This window comes from Osmerus mordax, chromosome 5 (genome assembly GCF_038355195.1).
Source record: "Osmerus mordax isolate fOsmMor3 chromosome 5, fOsmMor3.pri, whole genome shotgun sequence".
Taxonomy (NCBI): Eukaryota; Metazoa; Chordata; class Actinopteri; order Osmeriformes; family Osmeridae; genus Osmerus; species Osmerus mordax.
The window spans coordinates 2,191,541-2,218,984 of NC_090054.1; the positions used below are offsets into that span (position 1 = coordinate 2,191,541).

Genomic DNA, 27,444 nt, shown 5'->3' on the forward strand with positions numbered 1-27,444 from the left:
TTCCTCACGTCCCTCTCTTTCTCTCTCCCATCCTCACCTCTCTCTCTTTCTCTCTCCCATCCTCACCTCCCTCTCTTTCTCTCTCCCTTCCTCACCTCCCTCTCTTTCTCTCTCCCTTCCTCACCTCCCTCTCTTTCTCTCTCCCTTCCTCACCTCCCTCTCTTTCTCTCTCCCTTCCTCACCTCCCTCTCTTTCTCTCTCCCTTCCTCACCTCCCTCTCTTTTTCTCTCCCATCCTCACCTCCCTCTCTTTCTCTCTCCCTTCCCCACTTTAGCGTGTGATGAGAGTCAACAGGGCCTCTAGGACCCAGCGCACCACACAGTCTGCAGTCAGTCATCCCTCTCCTCCTCCTCCCCCTCCTCTTCCTCCTCCTCCTCCCCCTCCTCTACCACCAGGAGAAGAAGGGTCTTCTGCTCTGGAAGCTCTGTGTGTAGGACTCAGAGCTGGCTCTCTGGGGGGCCCGGGCTGTCTCCACGGTGACGGGGGGCATCTGCACCAGCTGCAGGGGCGTCTTCCCCTCCTTCATGGCCTGGGTCAGGTTCAGGATCTGGGAACACACACACATAGTCACACACAAACATACACACACACATACATAATGCACACACACAGTCACACACAAACATATACACACATATAGTCAGGCATGTACACACACACCCACACAAACACACAAATAAATGCACACCCACACACACCCACATACACCTGGGGAAGTCAGCCCTGTCAGGAGTGTAGAGGTGACTCACCTGCCCTCTCATTACAGAGATCTGTTTATGGAACTGACCCCTGTCGAAGCCTGGGTCCTTCTGTGCGAGTGCACACACAGACACACACACACACTATTTCAATTGTTATGACGCAAAAAATGGGTTCGTAGGCTTGATGTACTTGTACAAAACGAGTCAAATCGTACATCAAAGCCAGCCAGTGTTGTTCCCCCTGCGTGGCCCAGAGCACGCTCACCTTGAAGAGCTCGTAGAGGTCCTCCTCCAGGTCCTTGATGAAGTTGGGGTCGTTGAGTTTGGGCAGCACCATCTCCTGGATCTCCTGGGAGAAGGGCACCTTGGCCTGCGACAGCCACGCCCAGTAGAACGGGTCTGGGAACAAACAGGACCGCACCCATCACCACAGGGAGTCTGAGTGTGTGTGTGTGTACTCACAGGCCCTCCAGGATTCAGGGTGTTTGTGTGTGTGAGAGGCTGTGTGTGTGTGTGTGTGTAATCACAGGCTCTCCAGGAGTCAGGGTGTTTGTGTGTGTGAGAAGCTGTGTGTGTGTGTGTGTGCATGTGAGAGGCTGTGTGTGTGTGTACTCACAGGCCCTCCAGAAGTCAGGGTGTTTGTGCTTGTGAGAGAGACTGTGTGTGTGTGTGTGTGTGTACTCACAGGCCCTCCAGGAGTCAGGGTGTTTGAGGGGGAAGGCCAGGCCGTTGTCAATGGCTGCCAGTTTGATGATGGGCTCTTTAACTACCACCCAGTCTGTCTCCTGCACACAAGGTTAGGACATGGTTCAGTCAGTTTGGATTTATATTCAAACTAACTGTTCATGTCATGTGAAGGGAGCTGGCCTGGTTCTGGCCTGGTTCTGGCCTGGTTTAACCCAGGTCAGCTCCAGAAGATGGAGACCCAGTTCTAATCTGAAGTGAGCAGGTTGTGTGGCTGGGTGTACCACACAGTATCTCTCACCCTGTTGCCCCCGGTGTCTATGGGGTAGTCGTACTTGATCAGCCAGTTGTCATTCCCTCTGTCTGCAAGCACAAAAAACAACATGACACAGTCACTTCCTGTCAAGACGCACACAGCACCAACTTCCTGTAAAGGCGCACGCAGGCCCAAGCACCCCAACATCGTACCTAAGCCATAAGGGTCAGTCCTAGCCTCAATGATATGAATCAGTGAGCATATTAGCCATACTAGCTAGTTAGCAGTCATTAACATCCATTAGCTTGGCTGTCTCATGCATCCCCGAGGATTGTACGACTGGAATCCTTAAAGATCCATGACATGCTGTTTTTGGATGCTTTTATATAGGCCTTAGTGGTCCCCTAATACTGTAACTGAAGTTTCTTTCCCGAAATTCAGCCTTGGTGCAGAATTACAGGCACTACGAGCCGTTCCAACAATGAGCTTTCCTCAGGACGTGCTGTTTCTGTGTCTGTAGCTTTAAATGCTGTGAGGAAGAAAGAGGCAGGGCTAGCTGCCATGCTTCGGTCATTTGCAAGCCATTATGTCTCGAGGAAAAAACAATATCGTGCTTGCACGGTTGTAGCTCATTTTCTCATTGGTGGGCCAAATTCTCTGTTCGGGCAAAGCAGAGAAAAGGGGAGGTAACCTTCGCTCTTATGACGTCATAAAACCAGCATTTTCCAAACCGAGCGTTTCAACTTTCATTTCCTCAAAGTCAGAGAAGAATACCCAGGGCTTGGTTTACACCTATCGAAATTTCTAGCCACTGGGGAACCAAAGGCATGGTAGGGGAACTCATATTAATGTTAACATTTACATTTAGTCATTTAGCAGACGCTCTTATAGAGAGCGACTTACAGTAAGTGCATGGACATTCCCCCGAGGCAAGTAGGGTGAAGTGCCTTGCCCAAGGACACAACATAATAGCACGGCCGGGAATCAAACCGGCAACCTTCTGATTACTATCTCGATTCCCTAACCACTCAGCCACCTGACTCCCACACTGCAGATGCACCAAACCAAATAGATCAACAATTATTATTATTATTTGTTATTTAACAAATAGAACATGTTAAATAACCTCCTAAAGTGAACATTTCATGTCATGGGACCTTTAAGACTTCCTGTTCTAGGTTGTTGCACCCTGTCCGATTGGTGGAGAGGAGCATGTGACCCACCGGTGTTCCTGATGATGTAATCGAGGACCACCAAACGCTCGAACTGGAGCTGCAGCTGCCGATTGGTGTTCTCCGGCAGGGGCTCCGCCTCAAACCTCCTCAGCCAATAGTCTGCGTCTTTGTACCCTTCCACGAACAACTGGAAGGACCCAACCTGACCAACAAGACAGTGAGGATTTAGGAAACACGTCTGGAATTTGCATGCACAGTGTCATTTATACGACACAAATATGGCTTTCTTTCTCTCATCTTTTTTCTTTCCTTGTGCCCTCCCTTCTTCCACCCTGATATGGTGTGCAGTGTGGTGATAGGGTGCAGAGGAACACAGGCCTAACTTCACACCAAAGAGATAACATCTAGGAAAACAGAGGAGCACAGGCCTAACTAATCATACCAGAGAGATAACGTCTAGGAAAACAGGAGCACAGGCCTAACTAATCAAACCAGAGAGATAACATCTAGGAAAACAGAGGAGCACAGGCCTAACTAAGCACACCAGAGAGATAACGTCAAGGAAAACAGGAGCACAGGCCTAACTAATCATACCAGAGAGATAACGTCTAGGAAAACAGAGGAGGGTGAGTATTGGAATGGGGCCCTGATGATGTCATGGATCTAGGATCACTAAGGAGGAGGGTGAGTATTGGAATGGGGCCCTGATGATGTCATGGATCTAGGATCACTAAGGAGGAGGGTGAGTATTGGAATGAGGCCCTGATGATGTCATGGATCTAGGATCACTAAGGAGGAGGGTGAGTATTGGAACGGGGCCCTGATGATGTCTGAGAAGAATCACAATATGAAAGATGACACGGCTGATACACTTAGCGCGTTTTGAGGAAGTACATTTCCTATGGACTCTATGGACAGATTTGGCTAACTGAATAACTTCAGGTGGATGGTCAGATTAGCAATTTATATCTACATTGCTGGTTGTCATTATGTATATTTGAGACCAGATGAAAGTAATGTTCAAAAGGAAATGTGTGATAACTTTGGTTTGTGATTGTCCTGGTATTTGTTCTAAATGGCTGCAGTTGGATACCACAGACTGTAAAAAGAATGAAGTCCCGCCCCCTGGTGTCTGGCAGCAGCATAGGTCGTAAGTCCCGCCCCCTGGTGTCTGGCAGCAGCATAGGTCGTAAGTCCCGCCCCCTGGTGTCTGGCAGCAGCATAGGTCATAAGTCCCGCCCCCTGGTGTCTGGCAGCAGCATAGGTCGTAAGTCCCGCCCCCTGGTGTCTTGGCAGCAGCATAGGTCGTAAGTCCCGCCCCCTGGTGTCTGGCAGCAGCATAGGTCGTAAGTCCCGCCCCCTGGTGTCTGGCAGCAGCATAGATCATAAGTCCCGCCCCCTCCAAGTTAGCGAATGGGACACGAGCCAAACAAAAAAATCTAAGCGCACGTCTAATAATTTTTTCCCCAAAGATGGTTTCTTTCATTTTAGGTAGTTCTTATCACGCTGATGTCTGTTCAAGTGCTCATTTTTCAGATCAGTTTGTTTTAATTGGTTATTTAATTATGTAAAAAGGGGTTATACATGGGCTATACAAGAGAAGAAGAATAACATGTAAACATCAACTACAAATATACTTATATATACAAGCAGACATTCACATGCCTTGACCTTCATAATCACACAGTAACATACATCACATGAACAGCATGGTGCCTAACAGGTAGCTGGGTGGGGATGACAGTATGAGAGTGTTGAGTGAAAGTGACATGGATGTGATAGTGTTGAGGGAAATGCAGATCGCCAGCATGGAGGACTAAACCTGCCATATTTAGAAATGAATGAATGAATAAATAAATGTCCACATCCATGCATTTAGACATAAATATAATGACTACATACATCCATTTAAACCTAAGTAATGTAAGGAATTTTTTTGAGTTAGGAAAATGTTAAAAAGATTATAGATAATTGGTTCACTTTAACACTAATATTTCTATATTTTTATATTCATATATTTATTGATTTTTGCATTTCTGTATTCATTCATTCAGTTATCAGAATCAGAATCAGAAAGGGATTTATTCGCCATGAAAGTTTGCACAGACAAGGAATTTGCTTTGGCAGGAAGGTGCATACAATAAACATTAATAATAAACAATTATTATAATAATAAACATTATTTATTCAGTTATTTATTAATTCATTAATTCACTAATTCCTGTATTTCTTCATATCAATATGTTAATGAGATGTGTCAATCAAAAATAGGTAGGCGGTATTTGACACACCATTGGCTAATCGTTTTCAACGCATTGTATTTGATTATGTTAGCCTTACATCATCCTTGCTGTCATGGACGACGTACATGTAAATGACAGAGCAATTGACAGAGACTTGACCAGGCTGGCCGACCTCGTTGAAAAGGAAAATTTAATTCACCATATATGTCATTTGGATAAACAAACATGTTATTAAGATTTGACTACGTTAGTTGTGGGCTAACGAGATAGACGATCTGTCATCCCCCAATCAAGCAGAAGAGACTGACACCCATAGGCTACATCACAAACCAACTGAGAAATGTGGGTAGATTGACGACTCAAAGTTAATCATCGAAGATGAGAAGTAGCCTAGTCCTACATGAACTTGTTTGCCCCACAGCACACACCCATTCGTAGCCGACTGTGGCGCTTCGCAGCGCTTCAGGGCGCTTAGCAGCCAGTGTGTCCCAGGCGTTAGCTAGATTGAATCTATGGCTCTGGATTGATTGCAATGTCTGAACAGTTTCCATGCCTACTGGCCTCCTCTCATTATCATATTGGGAACAATGAATGAATGAATATGAGAGAGTGCAGAATGAATGGAGGTCTATGGAGCTATACCCCTCAAAATCCACTTTTCTCAGGATATAATTATTTGTTTTTTAATTAGAATTCTGAATTCGAAAGGGGAGGCAAAAAAAATACACACAGCTGGGTGTAAAAGTCGCCTTTCTGTTCTAAAAAGCCTTTTAAAATGTCAATGACGTCATACACATCGTACGACCAGAGATACTGCCTTCGACCTATAATCCATGTTGAACATGCAAAAACTACAATCAAATCTAAGATTTCTCAACGAAAATCAGGCGAAAGAGACAAATGTAGCCGTTTAGCTCCATAGACTCTCATTCAACATGCACTCGCGATCACCCCCAGTGGAACTGGTGGAACTGCAACCAAATTCGGTACAATGGGGCTTAATAGGGAGCCTCCTTAAACAGGCTCTGCTATAATGCACTACTTCAAACGCTGACTGCAACAATTGAATGCACCTGTCAGTCACAGTGATCTCCTAGCAACAGCCAACCCAGGCCCAGGGTCAGAGCATCACCACCCCTCTCAACAACTCATTGCTGCTAACGCTATCGAGCAAAAACTATTAAAAACTAGTCAGTGCAGATGGTTACCGAAAACATTGATTGTATTGGAAAGAAACAAGGTAGTCTAACTATGTCAAACTCCTCAACGTTTCCCTATCACAATAAAATGATCATGCAGAGTAGTATGCATTTTTAGCTACTACATGTTAACTAGAAAGCTAGCTTACATGACATTATTAGCTAGCGATATATTTGCGTATATGTCACAAATTTTACCCCACCACTTTTGGACCTGTGGTGCCACCTCTTGGGATATGGATGTGACAGTGTAAGGGATATGGATGTGATAGTGTTGAGGGATATGGATGTGACAGTGTTGAGGGATATGGATGTGACAGTGTTGAGGGATATGGATGTGACAGTGTAAGGGATATGGATGTGATAGTGTTGAGGGATATGGATGTGACAGTGTTGAGGGATATGGATGTGACAGTGTTGAGGGATATGGATGTGACAGTGTAAGGGATATTGATGTGACAGTGTAAGGGATATGGATGTGACAGTGTTGAGGGATATGGATGTGACAGTGTTGAGGGATATGGATGTGACGGTGTAAGGGATATGGATGTGACAGTGTAAGGGATATGGATGTGACAGTGTTGAGGGATATGGATGTGACAGTGTTGAGGGATATGGATGTGACAGTGTTGAGGGATATGGATGTGACAGTGTTGAGGGATACAGATGTGACAGTGTAAGGGATATGGATGTGACAGTGTTGAGGGATATGGATGTGACAGTGTTGAGGGATATGGATGTGACAGTGTTGAGGGATATGGATGTGACAGTGTTGAGGGATACGGATGTGACAGTGTTGAGGGATACGGATGTGACAGTGTAAGGGATATGGATGTGACAGTGTAAGGGATATAGATGTGACAGTGTTGAGGGATATGGATGTGACAGTGTTGAGGGATATGGATGTGACAGTGTTGAGGGATATGGATGTGACAGTGTTGAGGGATATGGATGTGACAGTGTTGAGGGATATGGATGTGACAGTGTTGAGGGATATGGATGTGACAGTGTTGAGGGATATGGATGTGACAGTGTTGAGGGATATGGATATGACAGTGTTGAGGGATATGGATGTGTTGAGGTGTGAAGGACCAGGTTACCTTCGGAGGAAGGCCTATCCGGTGGAAGCGTTGGCCCACTTTGGGCACCTTCTCCAGGGCCAGCCTCTTGCCTCTGGACTTCACCCTGTCTATGGCGTTGTAGTTAAACGTGTCACTGGCCAGGTACACTACCTGGAGGAGAGAGGGAGGGGGGAGGGGAGAGAGTGTTAGAAAGAGAGTCGGTGTGTGGGTGGGTTTGTGTGTGTGTTAGAGACAGCATGTATATGTGTGTGTGTTAGAGAGAGAGAGAGAGAGAGAGAGAGAGAGAGAGAGAGAGAGAGAGAGAGAGAGAGAGAGAGAGAGAGAGAGAGAGAGAGAGTGTCCTACCCTGGTCCTGGGGACGATGTTGAGCTCCAGCCTCTGGTCCACCAGGCTGGCCCCGGCCTCAGACAGGTAGCCCTGGTTCAGCACCAGGCAGTCCCGTCCAAAGCAGCAGGGGCAGCACAGCTTCTGGAGCCACTTGGTCCACTTGGGGTTCAGCTGGCCGTACGGCTCCTCGTTCTTCGGCTTGAACACCCCGATGATCTTCTGAAGAATACACACACACATAGCAACAAATACAAGTTGGTAGGATATTTCTACAAGTACAAGCGGATAAATGCTGGCATTCCTTCCAAACGTTCCCTATTCAAACGCTCTCGGGATTCCGTCGTTCGACAAAGTTTTAACCAGGGAGGAGTTCCGAGCCTGTTGCTAGGGACAACCTCCACCTCAATCGATGCAGCAGTCATTAGCCATGCGAGGCGGCCAGTCACAGCCAGGAAGTGACATCATAGCAGCGCTATACTACATTCTGAGCCCTGCAGTCAGAGGGTGATTCATGGAACACAGAGAGACTGTGAAACGAACCAGATGGAATTGGATTCGTTTTGCAACTCATTTATGTCAATCTGATTATCTAGAGTCACCTCACATGACTGGGGGGTAGGGGGGGGTTGCAGTGTGCCTGCAGGACTGGGGCCCTGTAACAAGGTTACATCTAGGAACCGTGATAGCTCCATCTCCAATTTCATAAGTGTGTTTATTGGGTTTGTGTGTAAATGAATACAAATATATTTTTCACAAAGAGAGGGGCCTGGTTAGATGTGGCTATTTTTATTTGAAGATCGCCAGCGCATGACCTTTCCAGTGTTAAGCCATTATCACACACAGACACACATACACACACACTACACACATGAATTGAAAGGGTAAACGTGTTCACTTGTCACAGGTCTGTGAGAACTGTCACAGTCGTGTCAGGAATTCAGACAATGTACACACGTGTACACATGCACACACACATGCCATACACCAGCAGCTACCAGAGATGCTGCTACACCAGCAGCTACCAGAGATGCTGCTACACCAGCAGCTACCAGAGATGCTGTTACATCAGCAGCTACCAGAGATGCTGTTACACCAGCAGCTACCAGAGATGCTGCTACATCAGCAGCTACCAGAGATGCTGCTACACCAGCAGCTACCAGAGATGCTGTTATATCAGCAGCTACCAGAGATGCTGCTACACCAGCAGCTACCAGAGATGCTGTTATATCAGCAGCTACCAGAGATGCTGTTACATCAGCAGCTACCAGAGATGCTGCTACACCAGCAGCTACCAGAGATGCTGTTACATCAGCAGCTACCAGAGATGCTGTTATATCAGCAGCTACCAGAGATGCTGTTACATCAGCAGCTACCAGAGATGCTGTTACACCAGCAGCTACCAGAGATGCTGTTATATCAGCAGCTACCAGAGATGCTGTTACATCAGCAGCTACCAGAGATGCTGCTACACCAGCAGCTACCAGAGATGCTGCTACACCAGCAGCTACCAGAGATGCTGCTACACCAGCAGCTACCAGAGATGCTGCTACACCAGCAGCTACCAGAGATGCTGTTACACCAGCAGCTACCAGAGATGATGTTACAACAGCACCTACCAGAGATGATGTTACATCAGCAGCTACCAGAGATGCTGTTACATCAGCAGCTACCAGAGATGCTGTTACATCAACAGCTACCAGAGATGCTGTTACAACGCCAGTAGAGATGCTGTTACACCAGTAGCTATCAGATATACTGTTCCATCAGTAGCTACCAGATATACTGTTCCATCAGTAGCTACCAGATATACTGTTCCATCAGTAGCTACCAGATATATTGTTACATCAGTAGAGATGTTGTTCCATCAGTAGCTACCAGATATACTGTTGCATCAGTAGCTACCAGATATACTGTTACATCAGTAGAGATGTTGTTACATCAGTAGCTACCAGAGATACTGGGGAGTCACAAGCAGGTGAACTCATGACATCATTCTCTGAGGTTCTATATTGAGACACAGGGCTGATGAGTCTGTCAGTTCAGCAACAGGGGGAGGACGGGAGCGAGCGAGGGAGGGGAATGTTGGAGAGAGGGATGGAAAGAGGGAGGAAGAGAGGGATGGATAGAGATAGGAAGGGAGTGATGGAGAGAGGGAGGGGGATGGGGGGAGGAAGGGAGGGATGGAGAGGGGGATGGGGGGAGGAAGGGAGGGATGGAGAGAGGGAGGGGGATGGGGGGAGGAAGGGAGGGATGGAGAGGGGGATGGGGGGAGGAAGGGAGTGATGGAGAGAGGGAGTATGTAGACAGCATCTTTAGGTTTAAACAGTGGTAAGACTTGTGGAGAGTGTGATTAAGCATAGAATGAGTCACGTTATGTAGGATGATGACAAACCACTCAACGAGCAGATAGTAAACCAAAGGCCCCGCGACTCTCACCCCTTGGCTGTCTTTGACAAAGTAGCTCCCGCTGGAGCCCTGATAGATCCGCTCCGGGAAGATCTCCTCCTCGATGGCCTGCTCTGCCTTCTCTACTATCTCCCTGAACTCCGGGTCATCCGGGAATTCGTTTCTGTGTGGGTCCCGGGGATGGCTGCTCCTGTCCCGTTCCAGAAGGGGCTGTCTTTCTCGGTTGAGTCCGGGACTCCCTCCGGACACGCGAACCACAGATCCCGGTGTGGTGGCGTTACCTCCGTAGTTCCCCCGCGGACTTGTCGCTTCGTTCTGGCAACGGCTGTAGTCGGCAGACTGCTGGAGAGGGGACACCAGAGGGCTTGTTTCATCCATTCCAAGACGGGATGGGAAACTAAGCTTGTTCGGTGGAAAGACGGGCAGCGGCCACGGTGTCGCGGACAGCTGTGTTGCTCTTTTGGTTCCGCTTCAATGCCGTTATCAGCGCTCTGCTCTGATTTCAAACAAACAGGAGTCATCTTCCGCATACAACCCAGCCCACTCTCAATAAAGGCCAGCTATTGGTGCGTTTGCCTGCCTTCTCGGGATACCGCCCCCTGTAATGGTGCAAGTGTTTTACGTCACTTATTCTCGGTCCTTTTTCTACGCGTGCCCGTGGAGATCGCTTGTGTCCACGAGATAGGGAATCCAACAAGGAAGATGCCGTCAAAGATAATCTCTCAAACCGAAGACGTAGCCATGGTGGAGGAAACCGACTCTACAGAGGAGAGCAAGACACCCAAAGTAAGTAAATTATGACTCGCATGCAGCCAGGGCTGAAAATGCTGGCTAATATGCCACGGCATGCCTCCATGTTTGTCCACTAAACATGTGGCCCTGTGTTCCTAGCTAGTATTGCGATGTTTACACACATACAGTAAGGTAGCAAGCCTTGCTTGGGGTAATAGTTATCTTGGCAACATATTACATATTCACTGTGGGTACTAAGCCTACGTACACTGTAATTTAAAGTGGTTTATGTCGGCTGTTTAGCTATGAGACACTACAGATCACATGCGCTGCTATCCGATACCCATGTGTTGTAAAGCCGATCTTTAAATCATCGCGACCGACATAATCCTGCAGACACGTGTATACACAACACGTTAGATCAGTGCTGTAGCGCAGTTTGATGACGTAGCTTCCAGCTGGTTTAGGGCCAACAGTGCAATAGCTCATGCTGTCTTTAAAATGTATATTTCAACGAGATGAGGGCGTAACGTGTGCTCAGATTGTTAGCACATACGTTGTTTTGACCGTTGAGCTAACAGTATGTATGATCTACAGAAACTAAAGGAGAAGAAAAACAAGGAGAAGAAACTGAAAAAGATTAAGTTGGAGGATGCTCATCCTGTGGAGGAGGAAGTGGAAGAATGCGAACCTCCACCGCCCAAGAAGAAGAAGAAGAAGAGAGACAAGGCAGACCAAGCTAACGGGCACGCGGACCCATCAATCGACACGAATGGCAACAGTGTCGAATCACCTTTGGAAACAATCTCCACTCATTCCATCGAAGAGATCAGCAAAGCAGAGAAAATAGAGGTATGGCAACCCTAGCGCTCACCACTAGATGGCAGACTAGCTCTGAGCTCTGGCAGGATTTGAGTTTAGAATGTACTAGATCTATGAAAACACAAACGGTGTGAAACTGTTGTGACTAATATTAAGTATGTGCTGTTTCCCCACCCTGTCCATCCTTCCGTCCCCTCAGAAGAAGAAGAGGAAGAAGGAGAAGAAGAGAGCATCAGTTGAAAAGGAGCAAGAGGTCAACGGAATCTCACCTATGACCCCCCTGACTAACGGACATTCCACCTTGGTGACCCCTACCATGACCCCGGCCCTGACCCCGGCCCAGTCCAGCGAGGAGGACTCCGATAACGAGAAAGATACGGTGAGCAGGGGAGATGGTCAACAACACCAAACGGTTAACCAAACGAATGTTTTCAGTGTGATGCAGCCAGCCATGATGGCACCACAACACAAGACTGACAGGTTAGACTGTCTGGGGCGGGTTTCTCTCAGGAACCATGGCTGGTATTGTGGAACGTTGATGCAGTGCTCCGCCGGAAGATCCGAACTGATATCGTTTTGTCTCTGTCTCCTCTCAGGAGACACCAGAACAGAAAGAAGGAGCCTTCTCCAACTTCAGAATCTCCCCTCAGACCATCAAGCTGCTGCAAGGTAACTCCTCACTTCCACTGAACATTTTCCACACTCTGGAAGATTCCCTGTCTAGGATGCTGTCTCGCCCCCCTGCTGGCTTTGAGCCCCTTTGACTCTCTCCCACCTGTGTCCATTGTCGTGGCAGCGCGCGGGGTGAAATACCTGTTTGACATCCAGGCCAAGACCTTCAACTCTGTGTACGACGGGAAGGATGTGGTGGGTCAGGCTCGCACGGGAACAGGGAAGACGTTCTCCTTCGCCGTGCCCCTGGTGGAGAAACTGCAGGCTGACCCTGAAGACAAGAGCCGAGGAAGAGCCCCCAAGGTACACACACGCCACACTAACACACGCATCACCGTTACACGAGCACATACCGGACGGTCACAGACGGACGCACAGTTTGTGGACGACACGCCCGCTCAGTCGTTGATCTGTCTTTATCTCATCCATCCATCTATCCGTGTCTTTCTCTCGTCTGTTCATCCTCTGTGTCTCCTTCGCTCTCTCATCTACTTATCCATCTCTCCCTGTCCTCCTCTCATCCCTCCATCTCTCCCGGTCGTCCTCTCATCCCTCCATCTCTCCCGGTCGTCCTCTCATCCCTCCATCTCTCCCTGTCCTCCTCTCATCCCTCCATCTCTCTCTGTCCTCCTCTCATCCCTCCATCTCTCCCTGTCCTCCTCTCATCCCTCCACCTCTCCCTGTCCTCCTCTCATCCCTCCATCCTTCCCTGTCCTCCTCTCATCCCTCCACCTCTCCCTGTCCTCCTCTCATCCCTCCACCTCTCCCTGTCCTCCTCTCATCCCTCCATCTCTCCCTGTCCTCCTCTCATCCCTCCACCTCTCCCTGTCCTCCTCTCATCCCTCCACCTCTCCCTGTCCTCCTCTCATCCCTCCACCTCTCCCTGTCCTCCTCTCATCCCTCCACCTCTCCCTGTCCTCCTCTCATCCCTCCACCTCTCCCTGTCCTCCTCTCATCCCTCCACCTCTCCCTGTCCTCCTCTCATCCCTCCACCTCTCCCTGTCCTCCTCTCATCCCTCCATCCTTCCCTGTCCTCCTCTCATCCCTCCATCCTTCCCTGTCCTCCTCTCATCCCTCCACCTCTCCCTGTCCTCCTCTCATCCCTCCATCCTTCCCTGTCTGTCAGGTGCTGGTGCTGACCCCCACCAGAGAGCTGGCCATCCAAGTGGCCAAGGACTTCAAGGACGTCACCAAGAAGCTGTCGCTGACCTGCTTCTACGGAGGCAGCTCCTACATGCCCCAGCGTGAGTTCCTCTTAGCACCCCCACAGCTGGATACGTCTGGAGCTACAATAGTTACAGCTGAAACCCTCTGGAGATGGAACCTTCTGGTGCTGGGAGCGAGAACAGTTTGTAGTTAGGACCTTCTGAAACGAGGACTACAAGTTTCTAGAACTACCATGAACTAGGACCATCCTGGAGCTAGGACCATCACTGTGCTAGAACCATCCTACAATCTCATGATACGTTTGTGTTTATACACTAACCATGTGTGTGTCCGTCCTGCCAGTGGATGCCATCCGTAGCGGGATCGACATCCTGGTGGGCACGCCTGGCCGTATCAAGGACCACCTCCAGAACAACAAGCTGGACCTCTCCCAGCTGCGGCATGTGGTGCTGGACGAGGTGGACCAGATGCTGGACATGGGCTTCGCTGAGCAGGTGGAGGAGATCCTGTCTGTCTCCTACAAGAAAGGTGTGTGTGGACACATCCCTGTGTAGGATTGAGTGCTTGGTTGTGTCTTCCTAATAGTAATTCTATGTGTGTGTCTAGCTAGTTATTAGTATGTGTGTAGCTAGTTATCACTGTTAAGCTGGTTTTGAGTGTGTTGCTAGTTATTTGTGTGTGTAACTGGTTATTACTGTGTGTAGCTAGTTATGAGTGGGTGTTGCCAGTTCTGTCTGTGTGTGTGTGTGTGTGTGTCTAACCACCTCCTGTGTGTGTGTGTGTGTGAGTGTAGACTCGGAGGACAACCCCCAGACCCTGCTGTTCTCTGCTACCTGCCCCCCCTGGGTGTACGAGGTGGCCAAGCGCTACATGAGGGGCCAGTACGAACACGTGGACCTGATCGGCAAGAAGACCCAGAAGGCTGCCACCACAGTGGAGGTGAGGGGAGGAGGGGACGGGGTGGTGACAGTTGGGGTCAGTGGCGACGGCAGAGTATTTTTGGGGGGCTAAACCATTCCCTCGTGGGGCTAAAGACGGTGTCAGTAGGGAGAGCATGATGTTCAGAAGGGCTGAATGATAATGGAACAGGTTGGCTTGTTGTGCTCTGTAAATGTCTTGGTTGTTCCTGGTGTGGCTGTGGCCCAAACGAGCCATACCCTGCCACCACCCATGGGTGGGGTCCGAGGGAGGGGTAACCTGGAGGAACCCGTCTCCCCTTGTCAGTAGCGGTTAGAACCGAAACTGAACTGTACTGTACTGTACTGTAGCGAGTGGTACGTGACAGCGCCTCCACTGGTACATGACAGTTACTGTTCTGTTGATAGTGGTACGCAAGTGTGTCGTGGCAGTTGCATTGGGTTTCTTGCAGCTTTTGTTTACTGTCGTTTAACTGCCCCACGGCCATTTTAGAATAGGAGAACAGGCTATAAACTTTTATAATAAAAAAAAAAAGGTAAACTGTTCGTGCTAACAGACTCCAAACCTACTTTTGATGTCTCAATACAAGCTCACCATACAAAGTAGTCGATTTAAACATTATATTGCATATAGTGTAATGGTGTGACTAATGCAAAGCAGACTTGTACACACGTAATGAATTAGTAACAAATTATTTTACTCAAAGTAACTGAATTTAAGCGTGCACATGAGCCACCATTGTAGACTCTCGTCTGTAATGCACATCGTTGTGTTGTTATCAGCGCCTCCTAGTGGCGTATATCATTAACTGTAATAACTGAAGTCAATATAGGTAGCCTACATTTGCATTTCGATACGCTGAGTAAATATAGTTGTTAATAATAGTTCATTATTTTCATATGAAGGACCTTGTCAATAAATGACACCCTATGATTGCAAATGTACTTTCTGGGTATTATACATATTGGAAACTACAAACTCCTGGATACAAATCTGTTTAAATCACTCATATCTTTAGCACAACTGAAGTTACATCATTTTAAAGTCGACCTGTGTCAAAAAATGATATGGGAGAAAATCCTTTTGTTCGTAATGACGTTGTGAATGTAAATGTCAGTTTAAGTATAGACTACATTAATAACTTCTCAGCAAGTTATTTCATTGATCAGTTGTTATGGGCTGCTGCAGCACTCAAAAGAGCAGGCAAACTAAGCATTTGATTTGACATGGCCTTGAAAATCTTGTCCAAAAACCGTTGAAATTAATAGTTTTTCATATGTAATCATATACTTTTTGTACATTACAATGAAGTTTAGGGTGTTAATTATACAAAACATAAAAAATCTCAATTTTGACAGAAAACGATTTTCGATCTTTTATGGCTTATAGCCAACAATGAGCGGCCGTGACATCCACGGGTTTCCGCAGGCCGCCACACATACAATTCTATTCTAAAATGGCCGCGGGGCAGTTAGGCTACATGACGGTAGACAAAAGCTGCAAGTCACCCAATGCAACTGCCACGAGACACTTGCGTACCACTATCAACAGAACAGTAACTGCCATGTACCAGTGGAGGCACTGGCATGTACCACTAGCTACTGTCACGTACCACTAGCTCCACTGGCACGTACCACTAGCTCCACTGGCACGTACCACTAGCTCCACTGGCATGTACCACTAGCTCCACTGGCATGTACCACTAGCTCCACTGGCACGTACCACTAGCTCCACTGGCATGTACCACTAGCTCCACTGGCATGTACCACTAGCTCCACTGGCATGTACCACTAGCTCCACTGGCATGTACCACTAGCTCCACTGGCATGTACCACTCATTCCACTGGCACGTACCACTCATTCCACTGGCACGTACCACTAGCTCCACTGGCATGTACCACTAGCTCCACTGGCATGTACCACTAGCTCCACTGGCATGTACCACTAGCTCCACTGGCATGTACCACTAGCTCCACTGGCACGTACCACTCATTCCACTGGCACGTACCACTAGCTCCACTGGCATGTACCACTAGCTCCACTGGCATGTACCACTAGCTCCACTGGCATGTACCACTCATTCCACTGGCACGTACCACTAGCTACAGTACAGTACAGTTTCGGTTCTAACTGCCTCTCCCCTTTGTTTACCAGACAAATTCATTAAGATTATTGTACTGTACCTGGTTTGCATGACCGTGTATTTTTACTGATCTTTTAGCAGAGGATGGGCGTGCTCCAGATATTTGTGCTACGTCCTGATGGGCTACTGTGCAGGAGTTGTGATTGCTTATAGGCATCCGTACAGATCCAAAAGTTGAGCTTTTAGAAATGTTTACTTTGTGTCACAGGGCAGTAAAACCTGGCTGATGTTGCACTACAAGAATCTTGATAAACTTGCCTGGTAAACTCGAGATGAAAGGAAATTCTCAGTTAAATACCAGGAGATATAATCTCACCAGAATGGTTCTGTAGAAGTGCACCAGACCAACCTGTTACTGCATATAGGGAAACCCTAGGTGTCTTGCTTTTTGTGTGTGGGTTTTTCTTGTGTGTGTGTCTTGCGTGTGTGTTTATCTTGCTTGTTGTGTGTGTGTGTGTGTCCAGCACATGGCCATCGCGTGTCACTGGTCCCAGCGAGCGGCCGTCATCGGGGACGTGGTCCAGGTGTATTCTGGGAGTCACGGGCGCACCATCATCTTCTGTGAGACCAAGAAGGATGCCAACGAACTCTCCCTGAACGCCTCCATCAAACAGGTAACACACACACGCACAGACCTGTCCATGACCACCCCAAACGAGCAACAATCGCACACCGTACCGCACACCTGAGTAGCGTGTGTGTCCGTGTCCGGTCCTGACGCTGTGTGGTGGGCTTGCAGAGTGCCCAGTCCCTGCACGGAGACATCCCGCAGAAGCAGCGAGAGATCACGCTGAAGGGCTTCAGGAACGGCTCCTTCGAGGTGCTGGTGGCCACCAACGTAGCGGCCCGCGGCCTGGACATCCCTGAGGTGGACCTGGTGGTGCAGTGCTCTCCTCCCAAGGTGAGGGGAGAGGGGAGGGGGAGAGGGGAGGGAGGGGGAGAGGGGAGGCATGTCTGTAGCTGGCCGCGTGGTGCTGACTGACGCCTGTGTGTGTCCTCCAGGACGTCGAGTCGTACATCCACAGGTCCGGCCGTACGGGCAGGGCTGGCAGGACAGGCGTGTGCATCTGCTTCTACCAGCGGAAGGAGGAGGACCAGCTACGCCACGTAGAGCACAAGGCTGTGAGTCCCACCCCACCCACGTTCCCTAGCAACCTGGGCACTCAGCCGCCAGGCTCTGAACCAAGATGATGTTTTTGCGTCAACGTCTGTTGTGGTTTACCCAAGAATGCTATTGTTGTTGTTTTCACCCGATGCTACAAACGTTTGTTGTTTACACCAGACGCCATGTATAAACTTGCTGTGTGGTTGTTTACAGGGAATCACATTTAAACGGGTGGGTGTTCCTACTGCCAATGACATTATCAAGTCGTCCAGTAAAGATGCTGTCAGGTGTGTTTCTCCCCACTTCTAAACCCACAGCTCGACAAAACCACTTCTAATATGCTGTTGTCTAGTCTGGAACCCAGAGAAGGTCTGACGTGTGTGTGTGTGTGTCTGTGTGTAGGTATCTGGACTCTGTGCCGACAACAGCCATTGAGTATTTCCGCGCGTCGGCAGAGAAGCTGATTGAGGAGCGTGGGGCGGTGAGCGCCCTGGCTGCTGCCCTCGCTCACATCTCTGGAGCGACCTCCCTGGAGCAGAGGTCTCTGCTCAACTCTGACGCTGTGAGTCACTCCACCTGCTAGCCTCTGCCTGCTACCCTCTACCTGCTACCCTCTACCTGCTACCCTCTACCTGCTACCCTCTGCCTGCTAGCCTCTACCTGCTAGCCTCTGCCTGTTAGCCTCTACCTGCTAGCCTCTACCTGCTAGCCTCTACCTGCTAGCCTCTGCCTGTTAGCCTCTACCTGCTAGCCTCTACCTGCTAGCCTCTACCTGCTAGCCTCTACCTGCTAGCCTCTACCTGCTAGCCTCTACCTGCTAGCCTCTACCTGCTAGCCTCTACCTGCTAGCCTCTACCTGCTAGCCTCTACCTGTTAGCCTCTACCTGCTAGCCTCTACCTGCTAGCCTCTACCTGCTAGCCTCTACCTGCTAGCCTCTACCTGCTAGCCTCTACCTGCTAGCCTCTACCTGCTAGCCTCTACCTGTTAGCCTCTACCTGCTAGCCTCTACCTGCTAGCCTCTACCTGCTAGCCTCTACCTGCTAGCCTCTACCTGCTAGCCTCTACCTGTTAGCCTCTACCTGCTAGCCTCTACCTGCTAGCCTCTACCTGCTAGCCTCTACCTGCTAGCCTCTACCTGCTAGCCTCTACCTGCTAGCCTCTACCTGCTAGCCTCTACCTGCTAGCCTCTACCTGCTACGCTCTACCTGCTAGCCTCTACCTGCTAGCCTCCACCTGCTAGCCTCTACCTGCTAGCCTCTACCTGCTAGCCTCCACCTGCTAGCCTCTACCTGCTAACCTTCCCCCCCCCCCCCCCCCCGTAGGGCTTCACCACCATGCAGCTGAGCTGCTCCCAGGAGATCCACAGCCTTGGCTACGCGTGGCGGGGTCTGAAGGAGCAGCTGGGCGAGGAGATCGAAAACGTCCTCCGCGGCATGACCTTCGTCAAGGGCAAAATGGTACGCGCTCACACACTGCTGGTATACAGAGTCAATAAACACACTCACTCACACATGATCTCATACACAGTTGCTACATGCACACTCGTGGATAAAGTATCTTAGATGCTGTGGTTTCATGCTGTTCCGTTTCTTTCCTCTAGGGGGTGTGTTTCGACGTTCCTGCTGACAAAGTCAAGGAGGTCCAGGTCAGTACTCCCTCCCTCCGGTAGCCTGGTATTGACTGATTAGTGTGATTGTTTAGCTGTAGCTTGAGAGAGGGGGTGAGTCTGGAAAGACAGACTGGCAGGGATTAACCCTTGTGTTATCTTCAGGTCATTCTGACCCATCAGTCATTGTGACCCACCGACGTATTGCGACAACTTTACCGCATACAAAAACAAAGTAAAGCATTTTCTTTTAACCATTGGGCTGTCTCAGACCCCCCACATAGCGAAGGTTAAAATAAAATGCTTTTATTTGTTTTTGTATTGGGTAAAATTGTCGCAACACAACGATGGTTCGTTGTGAAGCTTTGGGTCATGTGACCCGAAGGCAGCACAAGGGTTAAGTTATGGAACATCCCTCAATGCCTGCCCCCTTCTCTCTTGGCCTGATGCTACAGTAGGTAGGCTTTCAGGTATAGCAGAGTTATGCTACGGTAGCTAGCTAGGCTGTCAGGTATAGCGGAGTGATGCTAAGGTAGCTAGCCAGGCTGTCAGGTATAGCAGAGTGATGCTACGGTGGCTAGCTAGGCTGTCAGGTATAGCAGAGTGATGCTACGGTGGCTGTCAGGTATAGCAGAGTGATGCTATGGTAGCTAGGCTGTCAGCAGAGTGATGCTACGGTAGCTAGCTAGGCTGTCAGACATGGCAGAGTGATGCTACAGTCTCAGGTGACACAACAACGCCTCTTCATCTAGGTGGCAGGACGCCATCCATGACAGGCTGCAGAAGTTTTAAAGTATGGTGTTGTCACGGCTACCTTACACCCTCTCCATTCTCCCTCCAGGACACATGGCAGGACGGTCGCCGCTGGCAACTCACCATCGCCATGGAGCTGCCCGAGCTGGAGGAGAAACCAAGGATGGGCGGTGAACGCGGTGACCGCGGTTTCGGAGGACGCTCGTTCCGGGGCGGTGGAGGAGGAAGGGGCGGTAACCGTGGAAACAGTTATGGGAGTGGAGGTGGTGGTGGGGGCAACTGGCGAGGTGGACAGAAACGAAGCTTCAGCAGTGCCTTTGACTACTAAACCCCGCCCCCGTAACCACTGTGGACTCATCAGATTCGCTGTTTCGCCGTTGTGACAATGGCAGTCATTTTTTATCGTTTGGGGAACTGCCTGTTACTCTCCAGTTACATCTCTCTCTAGGACGAACCTCCCCGAATCTTAGAAACGCTGATTGCCTTGCAATTGCATATTTATACATTAAGTATGTCTGTAATCGCCCATTCTTCTGAATGAGAGGAACCTGACAATAAAGATAAGTCTGATCTGAATTCTTCTCTGTGCTTATCCTATGTAAACTTTAAACCAGTTAAAGATCCTTTAAAGCAAAATCCATGATTTGCTTCTCAGTACAGTATATTCGTGTGAAATGAGTTCCTGAAAACGTGTGCAAAGCGCGAAAACTTTGTCGCACCGAAATGTGGAGTTGGACCATTTCTCTTCTGACCTAAAAAACCCGACCTATCTACGTCAGATCACAGACGGTTGCATTCTGTTACTCAGCTGGTACGATGCAAAGGCAAAGTAATTAACACATTAAACACTCAGAGACTGCAGGTAGGTCTGTTCTGATATCTGCAATTGATTTAGTTACTGTTGCTGTTGCTAAATTCGAGGGTGTGGAGATTCAACTCCTTCAGGCGACACGTCCCCCCAGTCTCAAGCAGAGAAGACTGCTGATTTTCTCACAATTTCAAAGCCTATGGTGTTTCTTTTTCATTCGAATTTGGATGGGTAGTTAACAACACATTGTTCTGTGGTGTGATGAACTTAAAACTCATTTTCAATTCCACATTACAGGATCTTTAACATTAGATGTCTCACTTCTTGGTTCGGTGTTCTGCATCACAAGTTTCCAGACAAATATGCTGAAAAGGCAGAATATTAAAGTATCATGTTTAATTCAAAATACAAATATTTATAGTTGAAGTACACACAAAGAAAACATGTCTAGGTAAATGACACACTTACAGGCCTGCTTATGTGTCTGTAGATGTGACAGAAGTAGAAACACATTTCAAGTTGAGTGAAGAACCTATATTTGCCAGGTTACATGATTGCACATCTCCTTATCCATGCCATTTCACTTGCAGATATTGTCCTTAAGCACTCTGCACATTGCAATACTGCCCTTGCAAACTGCATTTTGTTGTACTGTACTTTGTGCTGTTTAATGACAAAGTTGAATCTAATATCTGCTTAGTAAACCCCTGTTGGGCTGGGAATACGAGGACATGTAGAGCTTAACAGTGAAGCATGTGCTTGCAGATCAAGAGGTCCAAGTTCAAATTGCTTTGGATAAAAGCTTCAGCTGAATACATTGTTGTTGTTACTGTTCTAAAACCCTGTTCTAGAATTGGAACACACGTAGCATCTCCCTTCTGCCAGTCTGAGGGGACTACGGGCGCGTCTCAATACTGTGACCTGCTGTCCTCCCCTCCCATAGCGGGCACTGGACGATGTCCTCTTCCAGCAGAGGAGCAGGACCAGGGGAGGAGGCAGGGCTGGACTACTGAGACAGGCCCGGTGTGCATGCCTCCACAGGGGCTCTGAGCGATGCGGAGGGCCAGTAGTAGCTGTCCGTCTGCAGGGCGCAGGGGTCGGATGTCAGGAGGTCCAGGTCATCAGCTGGAGGAACAGCAGAGGAGACTGTCACAGAATGTGGCTCCCTCACAGTCAAAAGAAACGAGCAGTCTGGCATGAACAACTGGACAACTGGGCTGGAGAGTGGGCACAGCTGGTCTGTCGTAATAATGAGGCGCTCTGTCCAAGTCCTGCTGAGAGACAGGGACCTGTCTTAATCTGTGTAAGGGAAACAAGCTTCAGCCCTAGGATTGGCGTTGTGTCCTTGGCCAAGGCACTTCACCCTACTTGCCTCGGGGGGAATGTCCCTGTACTTACTGTAAGTCGCTCTGGATAAGAGCGCCTTCTAAATGACAATGTAAATGTTAGTTCAGCCTTAGGACTGGTTTATATCGCTAGGCTGAGCTATGTTAGAGAAGCGCTTACAGAAACAGTCTTCCCAGAAGGACCCGGAAGGTCTCCAGCATCTGGGCTCTCCTGTCTGGCCCCAGTCTGAGCTGCTCAACTGGTCCACAATCTGCACGACACACACACACACAATAGAAATATTTATACTCTCTTCCCTATTTGTCACACACAGACACACAAACACACACAAAGATGCCTGCTAGTAAGGTGGAAGTCTTGATTAAACTAGAATAAGGAGTGTGTTGAGTTGATATTCAAGACAACATTGATTTGATGTTCCCAAGTAAACAGTAAAAAGTCTCCAGTATATGACATGTGGTTAGGGTTAGGATGGATGTAAACAGTCTCCAGTATATGACCTCAGTGGTGCTACTACCTTAAACACAGCTTCTGTCTGTTCCTGGTCGGCTGTGGGGCTGTCCCAGATACCTGTACACATCACACAGGGCCATTACCAAACACCCTAGGGTTGTTGAAGAGGGTGTGTATCAGTCTGTACCACAAAAAGCAGTTCTCACGTTGTGTGTGAGGGGCGCAGGAAGAGGCCTTTGGGAGGAGATGAAAGGAAGAGGAGATCTGCTCTCCTGTGGTTGAGGAGGAGGAGCAGTAGGAGGAGGAGATCTGCTCTCCTGTGGTCGCTTCTTCCTGCTTGATGGTGCAGTAGGGGGGAAGACTCTCCCTGGCCCTGGCCTGGAGGGGCCCCGAGCTGCCGTCCTCCGGCACCCCTCTGGAGCTGCAGAACACGTCTGGGGAGAGAGCGTGGAGGGAGTTGCAGAAGACCAGAAAACAGCCTAGCTGTGTTTACACGACTGTCAGCAGACAGCTGTTGACAGGAGAGGCTTGGTGGCTGACCTGGGAACCTGTCCAGGGGAACGCAGGAGTTGCTGTGGGGGTCTGGCCTGAGTTTCACGGCTGCCTCCCATCCCTGGACACCCAGAGAGAGACCAGAAGAGAGACCTGTGGAAGACACATAGAGGTGAACATACTGGATACAGATAGAGATAATCAGAGAGGCCAGCAGACAGACTTGTGGAAGACATGTAGAGGTGAACATACTGGATACAGATAGAGATAATCAGAGAGACCAGCCGAGAGACAAACAAGGGCAGTGCAAGGGTTAGGCATCTACAGAGAAAAATCCACCATTGAAACCAGTATATTGCACCCTGCACCCATAGCCCCTCCCTTCCTGGTGACCCCTTAACCCCTGATTCCTAACACCTTTAACCCCCTATATCCTCGAGCCCTTCCCCTGACCTCTCCTCCGCCGCCCCGTGGCCCTGGGGGGCAGCAGCACGTAGACCCTGGAGGCCAGACTGCCCTTCTTCAGGCTCTGCTCACGGAGCTCGCTCACGTCCGGCAGGGAGTTCAGGGCACAGCGGAAGTTTGCCTTCCAGGTCTTGGGGTCTGGCTTGTCCCTGCCCGGGATATACTTGCCTGCACACACACACACACACATACATGCACAGAAGAGCACATCCATTAAGATCTATCTACATTTACATTTACATTACATTTATTTAGCAGACGCTTTTATCCAAAGCGACTTCCAAGAGAGAGCTTTACAAAGTGCATAGGTCACTGATCATAACAACAAGATAGCCAAAGATCTACCCGCCATCCCGCCTGCCAAGACACGTATGAACACACATACACTCATGTACAAGCATGAATGTACACAAACACCAACACACATACAGACTACCCAATCACACACGCTCTTGGTCACCTGCCAAAACCTACAGACCGGATCAGACCAGACCATCCAGTGTGCCTAGTCTAGTGGCTGTACGGGTTCATCAGAACAGTACATCATGAGGTGTGTGTGAGGAGAATGTGAATGCTGGCAAAGAATCTTACAGCCACCACAGCTTAGACACAACAGTACAGCAGCTGAAACAGTGGCCCAGTCTTATACCCTAGGCATTACCACAATACGATTTTTTATCCCCACTGCAACAATTATCTGGATATGTGATTAATTATTACCAATGTAGTCAAGTCCATTGATCACTGCATAAAGTGCAGCCAATCACTGCCATTACAGGTTAACTGCTAGCAAATCACAAATACCACAGGTTCACCAGTACTATCCGATTACAAGTGTGAAAGGGGAGTTAACACTTTAGCCGTTAGTTCAGCTGGTGCTGTTGCCTGTGTTGCTTGTGTACTGTGATGTTTAGATAACTACAGCCCCCAGACAGGAGATTAATTACAGTGTGATGCTATGGGTATCTGTTCCTGAATGTGACCTTTGGTATGGCTTCAGTAATGATATCAGGTGCCCCGACCTGTCCTTAGGGTAAACTGATACACAACCTGCCAGAGCAGCAAGCTTCAGGAAAATGATAAATGTCGTAGAGAGGCAACAAACTATAGAACATTCAGCAGGTCCTGACAGAAGGAGAGTGAAACTAAGGATGAGAGAGAAATAGAGGGAGAGAGAGAAAGAAAGAGCAAGAGAGGGAAAGAGAGAGAGACTGAGGGAGAAACAGAGTAGAGAAAGATAGAGAAGCGTGGAAAAGATACAGTTGGGCTTGTGTGTGTGTGTGTGTGTATGTGTGTGTGTGTGTGTGTGTGTGTGTGTGTGTGTGTGTGAGAGCCTGCCTGGTCTGCTACCTGTGTACATAGCCCAGCTCCTGAACAGAGAGGCGTCCCTGTCGATGCTCCAGCCGTGACGAGCAGCATGCTTCCATGGAATCTGGAACACCCCTGTTGACTGAGAACCAGAGGACGGAGAGACAACTGACGAGATGAAATAGTACAAGAAAAGCATCGTGCTTCGATGTTCCACATGCACAGACATGTCTCAAACTAACACAAACTTAACTTCCTCTTGGGAAACAGAAGACCAACGGTTGTGATGTTTACTGTGTGGTTTTCACAGAATATATCTAATCATGTATGGAACTGTTGGATCTGGAACTGGAACATCTGGATCTAAAAAGAGTAATTGTGGTTCCAGTTTCGAGCCAATTAATCTGTGTTTCCTTTAGTATTTTTTTTTTTGCAGTGGAGTAGGTCTGTCCGAACAACAACCCCCCCCTCCCCTAGCCGAAACGAAGTTCACTGCTTAATTTGATCTTGACATATAGGCTAAGCATTCTGTAGCAAATAATAACAATCAACCCACTATGAATCACATTATCTTAATGTAGTGTAACCAGTTCAGCATAATAATGCACCTAAAATACAAACGTGAGTTAGTCGAATCAACAGCCACGTGCAATTTAGCAAGGTGAATAATACAAACAACGAAAATCAGCAGTTAACTTAATTTAAATTTGCAAGAACTATACACTAATACAATAACAGGCTTAAATGAACCGACAACATAAATTATACGACTTACAGTTCTCAAGGACGCACAGTGGCGCACGTGCCCGCTCGCGGTGTGAAGCGCGTGTCCGTGCTATTCTGCTATTTGTGCTAACAATCACTGCTGATAGACTGCCTTTTGTACAGCCCTATTTCTGATACAGTGGCAGCAGAATTTCTTCTGTGGCCGCCACGCCAAAATCTACATAGCGGAAACACTGAATCTCATTGTCATTCTGTTATATTCATCTTTTCGTTATTTAGCAGGCACTTCTATCCGAAGCGACATACACATAATGCATATACAGTATTTTGGTCAAAGTCAAGAAACGGTCTGTTTTTACCAGGCACAGAGCAAAGTAACCACATGTCAGCTACCAGACACAGTGAACAATAATAGTAAGTGAAGGTGTTGTGCTTCCTACCTGGTCCAGCCAGGACACCCCTGGGTATCTCCCAGACTGGATCTGCTGTTCCAGCCACGGTCGCAGACGCAACCTGCCTGGATCAGAGGCAGAGGCAGGGGGACGCATGCTGTTCTTCAGCCTCTTACCTGTCCAGACAGCTCCCCTGTCCAGACAGCTCACCTGTCCACTAACCACACCTGTCCACTAACCACACCTGTCCACTAACCACACCTGTCCACTAATCACACCTGTCCACTAATCACACCTGTCCACTAATCACACCTGCCCACTAATCACACCTGCCCACTAACCACACCTGTCCACTAATAACACCTGTCCACTAACCACACCTGTCCACTAATCACACCTGTCCACTAACCACACCTGTCCACTAATCACACCTGTCCACTAACCACACCTGTCCACTACTCACACCTGTCTTGACCTCACACCTGTCCACTAATCACACCTGCCCACTAATCACACCTGTCCACTAACCACACCTGTCCACTAACCACACCTGTCCACTAACCACACCTGTCCACTAATCACACCTGTCCACTAACCACACCTGTCCACTAACCACACCTGTCCACTACTCACACCTGTCTTGACCTCACAACTGTCCACTTATCACACCTGTCCACTCCTCAAACCTGTCCACTTATCACACCTGTCCACGTATCACACCTGTCCACTCCTCAAACCTGTACACTTATCACACCTGTCCACTTATCACACCTGTCCACTTATCACACCTGTCCACTCCTCACAACTGTCCAGACCTCACACCTGTCAGCCACTTCAATGTCCTTATGGCTGCTTCAGTCCAGGTAAGCCTCTGGCTCCAGGTTACTGCAGAATATCTTAATCCATGTATCCCCTTGAACAGTTTGACTCTCAGTGCTTCCAAACCAGCGCTGCTCTGAAAAAAACCCTTCTAACTTTGAAGTGTGGAGGACTTTCCGAGGAACTCAGGTCTGCTCTAAGCCCCGCCCTCCACTGCCAACAAAAAATTATTTATGTCTGTACTTCCGTTTATAAGGAAGGTTCTTCCAAGGTAGAAAAGGATGTCTTTCGTAGGAGGGGAAAGCTTTGCAGTTTCTCAAAGTATTACAGTAAATCTGCATTCCAATCTTCCGAAGGAAGGGGTGGGTGGAATATCATCTCAAACAAAACTGAACAAACAATTTGATGGAACTACGCTAATTTAATTATTTCTTTATCGCCATAAAAAAAAAGAAAATAAAAAAAATTGTTGAGAGATGGGAAATAAGTAGCCTACCGACAAGACAACATGAAGAAAACGGCTAATTATTTACGTAGCCTACATTTTAATAAATAATTGAATGTATTTACTGCTGATGTACGCTCTATGCTGACAGTGCTGTTTTACACAAGATGCCTGCACTTTCCAATTTTATATCTCGG

General features: G+C 48.5%; 3 protein-coding genes across 8 annotated transcripts; 1 reads left to right on the forward strand and 2 right to left on the reverse strand.

Annotated features, from left to right (window-relative positions):
• Window positions 1-262: 262 nt before the first annotated feature.
• On the reverse strand, window positions 263-10,557 carry LOC136943384 (phosphatidylinositol 4-kinase type 2-alpha-like). Its single transcript, XM_067236671.1, has 9 exons — window positions 10,104-10,557; window positions 7,686-7,886; window positions 7,359-7,490; window positions 2,865-3,018; window positions 1,687-1,748; window positions 1,387-1,486; window positions 967-1,100; window positions 750-809; window positions 263-547 (listed from the first exon to the last, which is right to left on the reverse strand). The coding sequence occupies exons 1-9, from the start codon at window positions 10,449-10,451 to the stop codon at window positions 386-388; spliced, it is 1,353 nt and encodes a 450-aa protein (XP_067092772.1). The 5' UTR covers window positions 10,452-10,557; the 3' UTR covers window positions 263-385.
• A 144-nt stretch (window positions 10,558-10,701) lies between these two features.
• Window positions 10,702-20,568, forward strand: ddx21 (DEAD (Asp-Glu-Ala-Asp) box helicase 21). Its single transcript, XM_067235925.1, has 16 exons — window positions 10,702-10,859; window positions 11,403-11,657; window positions 11,827-12,006; window positions 12,224-12,296; window positions 12,424-12,602; window positions 13,426-13,543; window positions 13,809-13,994; window positions 14,260-14,405; window positions 16,992-17,141; window positions 17,267-17,428; window positions 17,530-17,649; window positions 17,846-17,919; window positions 18,035-18,194; window positions 18,956-19,090; window positions 19,234-19,278; window positions 20,081-20,568. The coding sequence occupies exons 1-16, from the start codon at window positions 10,776-10,778 to the stop codon at window positions 20,318-20,320; spliced, it is 2,307 nt and encodes a 768-aa protein (XP_067092026.1). The 5' UTR covers window positions 10,702-10,775; the 3' UTR covers window positions 20,321-20,568.
• A 654-nt stretch (window positions 20,569-21,222) lies between these two features.
• On the reverse strand, window positions 21,223-26,941 carry irf1a (interferon regulatory factor 1a). 6 transcript variants are annotated; one of them, XM_067235927.1, is made up of 10 exons: window positions 26,449-26,488; window positions 26,347-26,380; window positions 26,032-26,261; window positions 24,908-25,007; window positions 23,546-23,725; window positions 23,141-23,245; window positions 22,807-23,034; window positions 22,665-22,717; window positions 22,307-22,397; window positions 21,223-21,925 (listed from the first exon to the last, which is right to left on the reverse strand). In XM_067235927.1, the coding sequence occupies exons 3-10, from the start codon at window positions 26,137-26,139 to the stop codon at window positions 21,807-21,809; spliced, it is 984 nt and encodes a 327-aa protein (XP_067092028.1). In that variant the 5' UTR covers window positions 26,140-26,261; window positions 26,347-26,380; window positions 26,449-26,488; the 3' UTR covers window positions 21,223-21,806. The 6 variants fall into 6 exon arrangements, with proteins under 6 accessions (XP_067092028.1, XP_067092031.1, XP_067092029.1 ...); XM_067235930.1 differs by lacking the exon at window positions 26,449-26,488 and having other exon boundaries at window positions 26,032-26,171; window positions 26,223-26,261; window positions 26,347-26,414; XM_067235928.1 differs by having other exon boundaries at window positions 26,032-26,176; window positions 26,347-26,941.
• Window positions 26,942-27,444: the final 503 nt, after the last annotated feature.